At 47.1% G+C, this 10,123-nt stretch overlaps 2 protein-coding genes across 2 annotated transcripts in view; one reads left to right on the top strand and one right to left on the bottom strand.

Annotated features, from left to right (window-relative positions):
- Positions 1 to 10,123, top strand: part of foxk2a (forkhead box K2a) — a 605,865-nt gene that overhangs the window by 57,039 nt on the left and 538,703 nt on the right. The window lies entirely within an intron of this gene.
- LOC307143979 (transmembrane protein 238-like) lies at positions 8,353 to 9,441 on the bottom strand. The gene is made up of 2 exons (XM_079845888.1): positions 8,874 to 9,441; positions 8,353 to 8,571 (listed from the first exon to the last, which is right to left on the bottom strand). The coding sequence occupies exon 1, from the start codon at positions 9,351 to 9,353 to the stop codon at positions 8,883 to 8,885; it is 471 nt and encodes a 156-aa protein (XP_079702014.1). The 5' UTR covers positions 9,354 to 9,441; the 3' UTR covers positions 8,353 to 8,571; positions 8,874 to 8,882.

The raw sequence follows: 10,123 nt of genomic DNA, 5'->3' as shown, positions 1-10,123 counted from the left end.
TTTCCTCTGCTCCTCCTTTCCTCTCCTCCTCCTCTCCTCTGCTCCTCCTTTCCTCTGGCTCCTCCTTTCCTCTCCTCCTCCTCTCCTCTGCTCCTCCTTTCCTCTGGCTCCTCCTTTCCTCTCCTCCTCCTCTCCTCTGCTCCTCCTTTCCTCTGGCTCCTCCTTTCCTCTCCTCCTCCTCTCCTCTGCTCCTCCTTTCCTCTGCTCCTCCTTTCCTCTCCTCCTCCTCTCCTCTGCTCCTCCTTTCCTCTGGCTCCTCCTTTCCTTTCCTCTGGCTCCTCCTTTCCTCTCCTCCTCCTCTCCTCTGCTCCTCCTTTCCTCTCCTCCTCCTTTCCTCTGCTCCTCCTCTCCTCCTCCTCTCCTCTGCTCCTCCTCTCCTCTGCTCCTCCTCTCCTCTGCTCCTCCTCCTCTCCTCTGCTCCTCCTCTCCTCCTCCTCTCCTCTCCTCCTCCTCTCCTCTGCTCCTCCTTTCCTCTGCTCCTCCTTTCCTCTCCTCCTCCTTTCCTCTGCTCCTCCTCTCCTCCTCCTCTCCTCTGCTCCTCCTCTCCTCTGCTCCTCCTCTCCTCCTCCTTCCCTCTGCTCCTCCTCTCCTCTGCTCCTCCTTTCCTCTGCTCCTCCTTTCCTCTGCTCCTCCTTTCCTCTCCTCCTCCTTTCCTCTGCTCCTCCTCTCCTCTCCTCCTCCTTCCCTCTGCTCCTCCTCTCCTCTGCTCCTCCTTTCCTCTGCTCCTCCTTTCCTCTCCTCCTCCTTTCCTCTGCTCCTCCTCTCCTCTCCTCCTCCTTCCCTCTGCTCCTCCTCTCCTCTGCTCCTCCTTTCCTCTGCTCCTCCTCTCCTCTCCTCCTCCTTTCCTCTGCTCCTCCTCTCCTCTCCTCCTCCTTCCCTCTGCTCCTCCTCTCCTCTGCTCCTCCTTTCCTCTGCTTCTCCTCTCCTCCTCCTTCCCTCTGCTCCTCCTCTCCTCTGCTCCTCCTTTCCTCTGCTCCTCCTCTCCTCTGCTCCTCCTTTCCTCTGCTCCTCCTCTCCTCTCCTCCTCCTTCCCTCTGCTCCTCCTCTCCTCTGCTCCTCCTTTCCTCTGCTCCTCCTTCCCTCTGCTCCTCCTCTCCTCTGCTCCTCCTTCCCTCTGCTCCTCCTCTCCTCTGCTCCTCCTTCCCTCTGCTCCTCCTTTCCTCTGCTCCTCCTTTCCTCTGCTCCTCCTTTCCTCTCCTCCTCCTTTCCTCTGCTCCTCCTCTCCTCCTCCTCTCCTCTGCTCCTCCTCTCCTCTGCTCCTCCTCTCCTCTGCTCCTCCTTCCCTCTGCTCCTCCTCTCCTCTGCTCCTCCTTCCCTCTGCTCCTCCTTTCCTCTGCTCCTCCTTTCCTCTCCTCCTCCTTTCCTCTGCTCCTCCTCTCCTCCTCCTCTCCTCTGCTCCTCCTCTCCTCTGCTCCTCCTCTCCTCTGCTCCTCCTCTCCTCTGCTCCTCCTTCCCTCTGCTCCTCCTTTCCTCTGCTCCTCCTTTCCTCTGCTCCTCCTTTCCTCTCCTCCTCCTTTCCTCTGCTCCTCCTCTCCTCCTCCTTTCCTCTGCTCCTCCTCTCCTCTGCTCCTCCTCCTCTCCTCTGCTCCTCCTCCTCTCCTCCTCCTCCCCTGCTCCTCCTCCTCTGCTCCTCCTCCTCTCCTCTGCTCCTCCGCTGTTTCCCGTTCTGTGGAGATGTGCTGTTCTCTTTGTGTTGACGTCGTTGTCTTTGCCTGTTATTATTATCATTTTATTCTGTTGAAACTGAAGCGATCACATGACCCACAGGAGAAATGAGTGCTAGATGTTGTTCAGCTTCAGTGGGTAAATGCATTTTTATAAATTAAATGAGAAACTCCACGAGTTGTGTGTGATTGAGCATCTCTAGAGGACACACAGGTCAGCGGTGTGTGTGAGTGTTTGTGTGTGTGTGTGTGTGTGTGTGTGTGTGTGTGTGTGTGGTGATATATTGTGTAATACTGTATATTTTCTGCCCTGATGACTCGATTACTCTGGTCTGGAAGTGAAGATGATTCCTGCAATCGCCACTGCTCATTAAACCCATGGCAGTGACTTGGTTAATTATTGTCGAGTTATTAATGAAAGGTTTATTGTAATCTAGGGAAACATTGGTGGTCAAATGCAAAGAAGGCGTTTTAATTCTGCAGCCGATGATCACTGAGTGAACGTTTACGCTAAACGCAACACAAACAGCCTCGAATCCGCCTCAAAACATGACGTGTTAGGGATAAATCACTGACATATTGAATGAATAATAAATGATCTGAATTGAATGTAAGTATGTTTACATTCAATTCAAAAAAAGGGGGGGGGGGGGGGTGTTAGGCCTATGTAGGGGGAAATAACACCCGATGCACATGTAATAGTATTATAATATATATATATAACAAGTGTGGTGACGTCCTGTCTAAACCATCCCATCTGACAACTAAACATTCCTCGTGTGGGTAATAATAGATGTCCAGTTCTTCCCTAAGGACCAGATTGTTCTAGGTGTGTTGTTATCAGTCTGTGACGGGTTCACTCGCTGATGCCAGTGGGTGGTTGCCAGGGTGTTGCTATGGGGTTGCTAAGGTGTTTTATCTGGGTTTAACCCATTGCTAGGGTGTTCTGGGTGTTTTTTTTATTTCTATGTAGTTGTTAAGGTATGTTGTTAACAGTCTGTGACGGGTTCCCTCACTGCTGCCAGTGGGTGGTTGCCAGGGTGTTGCTATGGGGTTGCTAAGGTGTTTTATCTGGGTTTAACCCATTGCTAGGGTGTTCTGGGTGTTTTTTTTATTTCTATGTAGTTGTTAAGGTGTGTTGTTAACAGTCTGTGACGGGTTCACTCGCTGATGCCAGTGGGTGGTTGCCAGGGTGTTGCTATGGGGTTGCTAAGGTGTTTTATCTGGGTTTAACCCATTGCTAGGGTGTTCTGGGTGTTTTTTTTATTTCTATGTAGTTGTTAAGGTGTGTTGTTAACAGTCTGTGACGGGTTCACTCGCTGATGCCAGTGGGTGGTTGCCAGGGTGTCGCTATGGGGTTGCTAAGGTGTTTTATCTGGGTTTAACCCATTGCTAGGGTGTTCTGGGTGTTTTTTTTATTTCTATGTAGTTGTTAAGGTGTGTTGTTAACAGTCTGTGACGGGTTCCCTCACTGCTGCCAGTGGGTGGTTGCCAGGGTGTTGCTATGGGGTTGCCAGGGTGTTTTATCTGGGTTTAACCCATTGCTAGGGTGTTCTGGGTGTTTTTTTATTTCTATATAGTTGTTAAGGTATGTTGTTAACAGTCTGTGACTGGTTCACTCACTGCTACCAGTGGGTGGTTGCCAGGGTGTTGCTATGCAGTTGCTAAGGTGTTTTATCTGGTTTTAACCCATTGCTAGGGTGTTCTGGGTGTTTTTTATTTCTATGTAGTTGTTAAGGTGTTTCGTTAACAGTCTGTGACGGGTTCCCTCACTGCTGCCAGTGGGTTGTTGCCAGGGTGTTGCTAAGGTGTTTTATCTGGTTTTAACCCATTGCTAGGGTGTTCTGGGTGTTTTTTTATTTCTATGTAGTTGTTAAGATGTGTTGTTAACAGTCTGTGACGGGTTCACTCACTGCTGACAGTGAGTGGTTGCCAGGGTGTTGCTATGTGGTTGCTAAGGTGTTTTGTCTGGGTTTAACCCATTGCTAGGGTGTTCTGGGTGTTTTTTTATTTCTATGTAGTTGTTAAGGTGTTTTGTTAACAGTCTGTGACTGGTTCACTCACTGCTGATAGTGGGTGGTTGCCAGGGTGTTGCTATGCGGTTGCTAAGGTGTTTTATCTGGGTTTAGCCCATTGCTAGGGTGTTCTGGGTGTTTTTTATTTCTATGTAGTTGTTAAGGTGTGTTGTTAACAGTCTGTGACGGGTTCACTCACTGCTACCAGTGGGTGGTTGCCAGGGTGTTGCTATGCAGTTGCTAAGGTGTTTTATCTGGTTTTAACCCATTGCTAGGGTGTTCTGGGTGTTTTTTTTATTATTTCTATGTAGTTTTTAAGGTGTTTTGTTAACAGTCTATGATGGGTTCACTCACTGCTACCAGTGGGTTGTTGCCAGGGTGTTGCTAAGGTGTTTTATCTGGTTTTAACCCATTGCCAGGGTGTTCTGGGTTTTTTTTATTCTATGTAGTTGTTAAGGTGTTTCGTTAACAGTCTGTGACGGGTTCCCTCACTGCTGCCAGTGGGTGGTTGCCAGGGTGTTGCTATGCAGTTGCCAAGGTGTTTGATCTGGTTTTAACCCATTGCTAGGGTGTTCTGGGTGTTTTTTTTTATTTCTATGTAGTTTTTAAGGTGTTTTGTTAACCGTCTGTGACGGGTTCACTCACTGCTGCCAGTCGGTGGTTGCCAGGGTGTTGCTATGCAGTTGCTAAGGTGTTTGATCTGGTTTTAACCCATTGCTAGGGTGTTCTGTGTGTTTTTTTTATTTCTATGTAGTTGTTAAGGTGTGTTGTTAACAGTCTGTGACGGGTTCACTCACTGCTGCCAGTGGGTGGTTGCCAGGGTGTTGCTATGGGGTTGCTAAGGTGTTTATCTGGTTTTAACCCATTGCTAGGGTGTTCTGGGTGTTTTTTTATTTCTATGTAGTTGTTAAGGTGTTTTGTTAACAGTCTGTGACTGGTTCACTCACTGCTGACAGTGGGTGGTTGCCAGGGTGTTGCTATGCGGTTGCTAAGGTGTTTTATCTGGGTTTAACCCATTAATAGGGTGTTCTGGGTGTTTTTTATGTCTATGTAGTTGTTAAGGTGTGTTGTTAACAGTCTGTGACTGGTTCACTCACTGCTACCAGTGGGTGGTTGCCAGGGTGTTGCTATGCAGTTGCTAAGGTGTTTTATCTGGTTTTAACCCATTGCTAAGGTGTTCTGGGTGTTTTTTTTATTATTTCTATGTAGTTTTTAAGGTGTTTTGTTAACAGTCTGTGACGGGTTCCCTCACTGCTGGCAGTGGGTGGTTGCCAGGGTGTTGCTATGCAGTTGCCAAGGTGTTTGATCTGGTTTTAACCCATTGCTAGGGTGTTCTGGGTGTTTTTTTATTTCTATGTAGTTTTTAAGGTGTTTTGTTAACCGTCTGTGACGGGATCACTCACTGCTGCCAGTTGGTGGTTGCCAGGGTGTTGCTATGCAGTTGCTAAGGTGTTTGATCTGGTTTTAACCCATTGCTAGGGTGTTCTGGGTGTTTTTTTTTATTTCTATGTAGTTGTTAAGGTGTGTTGTTAACAGTCTGTGACGGGTTCACTCACTGCTGCCAGTGGGTGGTTGCCAGGGTGTTGCTATGGGGTTGCTAAGGTGTTTATCTGGTTTTAACCCATTGCTAGGGTGTTCTGGGTGTTTTTTTTCTATGTAGTTGTTAATGTATGTTGTTATCAGTCTGTGACGGGTTCACTCACTGCTGCCAGTGGGTGGTTGCCAGGGTGTTGCTATGGGGTTGCTAAGGTGTTTTATCTGGGTTTAACCCATTGCTAGGGTGTTCTGGTGTTTTTTTATTTCTATGTAGTTGTTAAGGTGTTTCGTTAACAGTGTGTGACGGGTTCCCTCACTGCTGACAGTGGGTGGTTGCCAGGGTGTTGCTATGCAGTTGCTAAGGTGTTTTATCTGGGTTTAACCCATTGCTAAGGTGTTCTGGGTGTTTTTTATTTCTATGTAGTTGTTAAGGTGTGTTGTTAACAGTCTGTGACTGGTTCACTCACTGCTACCAGTGGGTGGTTGCCAGGGTGTTGCTATGCAGTTGCTAAGGTGTTTTATCTGGTTTTAACCCATTGCTAGGGTGTTCTGGGTGTTTTTTATTATTATTTCTATGTAGTTTTTAAGGTGTTTTGTTAACAGTCTATGATGGGTTCCCTCACTGCTGCCAGTGGGTTGTTGCCAGGGTGTTGCTAAGGTGTTTTATCTGGTTTTAACCCATTCCCAGGGTGTTCTGGGTGTTTTTTTAATTCTATGTAGTTGTTAAGGTGTTTCGTTAACAGTCTGTGACGGGTTCCCTCACTGCTGCCAGTGGGTGGTTGCCAGGGTGTTGCTATGCAGTTGCCAAGGTGTTTGATCTGGTTTTAACCCATTGCTAGGGTGTTCTGGGTGTTTTTTTTATTTCTATGTAGTTTTTAAGGTGTTTTGTTAACCGTCTGTGACGGGATCACTCACTGCTGCCAGTCGGTGGTTGCCAGGGTGTTGATATGCAGTTGCTAAGGTGTTTGATCTGGTTTTAACCCATTGCTAGGGTGTTCTGGGTGTTTTTTTTATTTCTATGTAGTTGTTAAGGTGTGTTGTTAACAGTCTGTGACGGGTTCACTCACTGCTGCCAGTGGGTGGTTGCCAGGGTGTTGCTATGCGGTTGCTAAGGTGTTTATCTGGTTTTAACCCATTGCTAGGGTGTTCTGGGTGTTTTTTTTTATTTCTATGTAGTTGTTAAGGTGTGTTGTTAACAGTCTGTGACGGGTTCACTCACTGCTGCCAGTGGGTGGTTGCCAGGGTGTTGCTATGCAGTTGCTAAGGTGTTTGATCTGGTTTTAACCCATTGCTAGGGTGTTCTGGGTGTTTTTTTTATTTCTATGTAGTTGTTAAGGTATGTTGTTATCAGTCTGTGACTGGTTCACTCACTGCTGCCAGTGGGTGGTTGCCAGGGTGTTGCTATGGGGTTGCTAAGGTGTTTTATCTGGGTTTAACCCATTGCTAGGGTGTTCTGGGTGTTTTTTATTTCTATGTAGTTGTTAAGGTGTTTCGTTAACAGTCTGACGGGTTTCCTCACTGCTGACAGTGGGTGGTTGCCAGGGTGTTGCTATGCAGTTGCTAAGGTGTTTTATCTGGGTTTAACCCATTGCTAGGGTGTTGCTAAGGTGTTTGATCTGGGTTTAACCCATTGCTAGGGTGTTCTGGGTGTTTTTTATTATTATTTCTATGTAGTTGTTAAGTTGTGTTGTTAACAGTCTGTGACTGGTTCACCCACTGCTGACAGTGGGTGGTTGCCAGGGTGTTGCTATGCAGTTGCTAAGGTGTTTTGTCTGGGTTTAACCCATTGCTAGGGTGTTCTGGGTGTTTTTTTATTTCTATGTAGTTGTTAAGGTGTGTTGTTAACAGTCTGTGACGGGTTCACTCACTGCTGCCAGTGGGTGGTTGCCAGGGTGTTGCTATGTGGTTGCTAAGGTGTTTTATCTGGGTTTAACCCATTGCTAGGGTGTTCTGGGTGTTTTTTATTTCTATGTAGTTGTTAAGGTGTTTCGTTAACAGTCTCTGACGGGTTCCCTCACTGCTGACAGTGGGTGGTTGCCAGGGTGTTGCTATGCAGTTGCTAAGGTGTTTTATCTGGTTTTAACCCATTGCTAGGGTGTTCTGGGTGTTTTTTTATTTCTATGTAGTTGTTAAGGTGTTTCGTTAACAGTCTCTGACGGGTTCCCTCACTGCTGACAGTGGGTGGTTGCCAGGGTGTTGCTATGCAGTTGCTAAGGTGTTTTATCTGGTTTTAACCCATTGCTAGGGTGTTCTGGGTGTTTTTTATTTCAATGTAGTTGTTAAGGTGTGTTGTTAACAGTCTGTGACTGGTTCACTCACTGCTGCCAGTGGGTGGTTGCCAGGGTGTTGCTATGCAGTTGCTAAGGTGTTTTGTCTGGTTTTAATCCATTGCTAAGGTGTTCTGTGTGGGTTTTATCCATTTCTATGTAGTTGTTAAGGTGTTTTGTTGGTTTTAACTCATTGTTATGAACAGTCTGTGACGGGTTCACTCACTGCTGACAGTGGGTGGTTGCCGGGGTGTTGCTATGCGGTCCCCATCCTCTAAATTCCATAACCAGATTTAGAAGATTTCCCTGACGGTTCTGATTGATCAGTGTGTGATTGATAGTGACACCTCGAGGCGTCAGAGCCAGATCCGCCCCTGACCCGTCCATCTGAACCCGTTCTGCTCGTTACTCTGCGTGCCGGAGTTCTGGACACTGCTGATGAATTAATCATAGCAGGCGTAACTGCTCATGTATTTCCATGTTAGGAAACTTCTGTAAGGTGATCCTGTTTATCCTCTTGTTTGAGCTATTCTAGTATTGTCATCAGCTGTACAGTATTAATGTGTCAGTAATGGGTCGAGTCTCACACCTGTGAGCTTCTCCAGTGTTGCTGACCCTGTTGTGTGTTTGCTGTGATTGTGAAAGACGAGCGGCTGTGGATCAGGTGTCCAGGGACAATAGCAGGCGTGGCTGAGCTGGTCGGCCCGGTTTACCCCAGGGTGTGTCAGAACGCTGTGTTTACAGTGGACACAGCGGATCCGGGTCTGGAGGAACAACTTCATCCCAATCAGTGTGAAGAGGAAGTTCAGCTCCATTAACATACAGTTTAAATATCAACTTCAGAAGAATAACATGTTAAGAGAAAAATGTCCAAATGAATCACTGATACTCTTTATTAAGATGAAATGTATAAACCTTTCAGTATGTACAAGATAAAAATACAAATGTATAAATCAAGTATAAAGTGCTCATGAATTAAAAACTTCTCCCGGAGGTTTGGGTCAGAACCGCTGCTTTTCTTCATCTTCATCATCATCTTCTTCATCAGACTCTTGAGTTTCAGAAACAATCATCGGGTCAGGGTTAGTTCTGGACATACAGCAGAACATCAACATACAGATATTAATATAACATTAATGATCCTCTTCTTCAGTTTGATGCTCTAATATCTTCTGACATGAAGAAAGTCTCACTTTAATAATGTTCATAATCATATCCGACCCTATAAAGATCTCTAATATTCCACTCTTATGTAAAGCCTAAATAAGGCCATCTGAGATATATTCAGGTAAACTCGGACACATGTTCTTGCCTTTATGTTAATGAGTGATATTATATTTCTGAATCTACAGCTCAGGCTGTTTTACAGTCGCGTTATTCTGCGCGCGTACCGGTTCCGGTCAGAGCGCTCGCTCCCGTGTCCCGAACAGCTCGGGGTTCTTCAGGATCTCCAGCTCCACCTTCTTCTCATCACAGCCTCGCTCGTACGCCGCGTTGACGCATCCCTCCGAGCCGGGGCTTTCCCAGGTGATCCGCGTTATCCTCTTCTTCCCGGGCTCCGCGCTCTTCTCTCCGGGCTCCCGGGGCTTCCTCGCGCTCCGGGACAGACTCTCGGAGAGTTTCTGCGCCCAGTGCGCAAAGCTGCCCAAGCTCCTCTTCTCCGGATCCGCGGACGAGAGCGTCACGTTGCCCGTGTACCACATCACCCACCAGAACAGGCTGAGGAACACCATCAACGAGCCGCTGTAGATCAGGAAGTCCCCGTAGAACCGGCCGTCCCGGCGCAGATTGGCGAACACACCGACTAACAGCAGCGCGAAGCCCAACGCGTCGAACGCGATCCCGAGGCCGAGTAACGCGGCGCAGCCCATCCCGAGTCCGGCACACACACCTGCACTAAACACACTCGTTCTGGCATCACTGCTGTACACCTGAGAAACACACCTGCGCGTGACGTAACCCGAGCCCGAGAGTGCGCATGCGCGCGCGGACACGCGGAGTTGTTTTGAGAAGCGTTCAGGTGAAGTTTAGCTGGAACGCCTCGGTCAGGGGATGCGATTGGTGCAATAAAGAGTGAATCAAAGTTTTAATTTGGTGTGAAAATGATTTTTAACCGTTCAGGTAATAAAGAAATTAAATAAATAAATAAATGAAAATAAAGGCTGAGACAGGAGGCGAAACACGGGAAGCGGACTCTTGAAACTCTGGTGGCTAAAGGTCAGGAGAAATAGGGTTTAACTTACGAGGCGATGTACAAAGTATCCCATAATGATGCATTTGTAGCCAGTGGGATCTTCAGTTTTCAGTTTTGAGTGTTAATAAAGAAGCTAAGATGATTTCCAACATTTAATCTTGTTGTCTTTTTTTTGTTGTGTTTATTTCAGCTCCCGCACATTTTTTTAAAGTGTTGTTTTGCCCTACATAAAACAAAAACGTTTTACCTCTTACCTGCAGATGCAAAGATACATAAGAGTGACTAGAAATGAGCATGAAAAGTAAAATATCTATATACAAGTGTCCTGACGCCGGAGAATGTTTTCTCTATCCACGCCATGTGCTCACCCTTTTCCCCTCGCCCGTTTCCCTGATTTATATTTCCCACATTAACGTCACACACACTTCTAGTGCACTGATGTGGTTC

This window comes from Gobio gobio, assembly GCF_949357685.1.
Source record: "Gobio gobio genome assembly, chromosome: 20".
NCBI lineage: Eukaryota > Metazoa > Chordata > Actinopteri > Cypriniformes > Gobionidae > Gobio > Gobio gobio.
The sequence above is the reverse complement of the archived record's forward strand: the minus strand, read 5'-3'. Positions and strand labels throughout refer to the sequence as shown.

Bases quoted from the DNA above. Each gene is read 5' to 3' on its own strand.
- LOC307143979 (XM_079845888.1), bottom strand. From the start codon at position 9,353: ATGGGCTGCGCCGCGTTACTCGGCCTCGGGATCGCGTTCGACGCGTTG.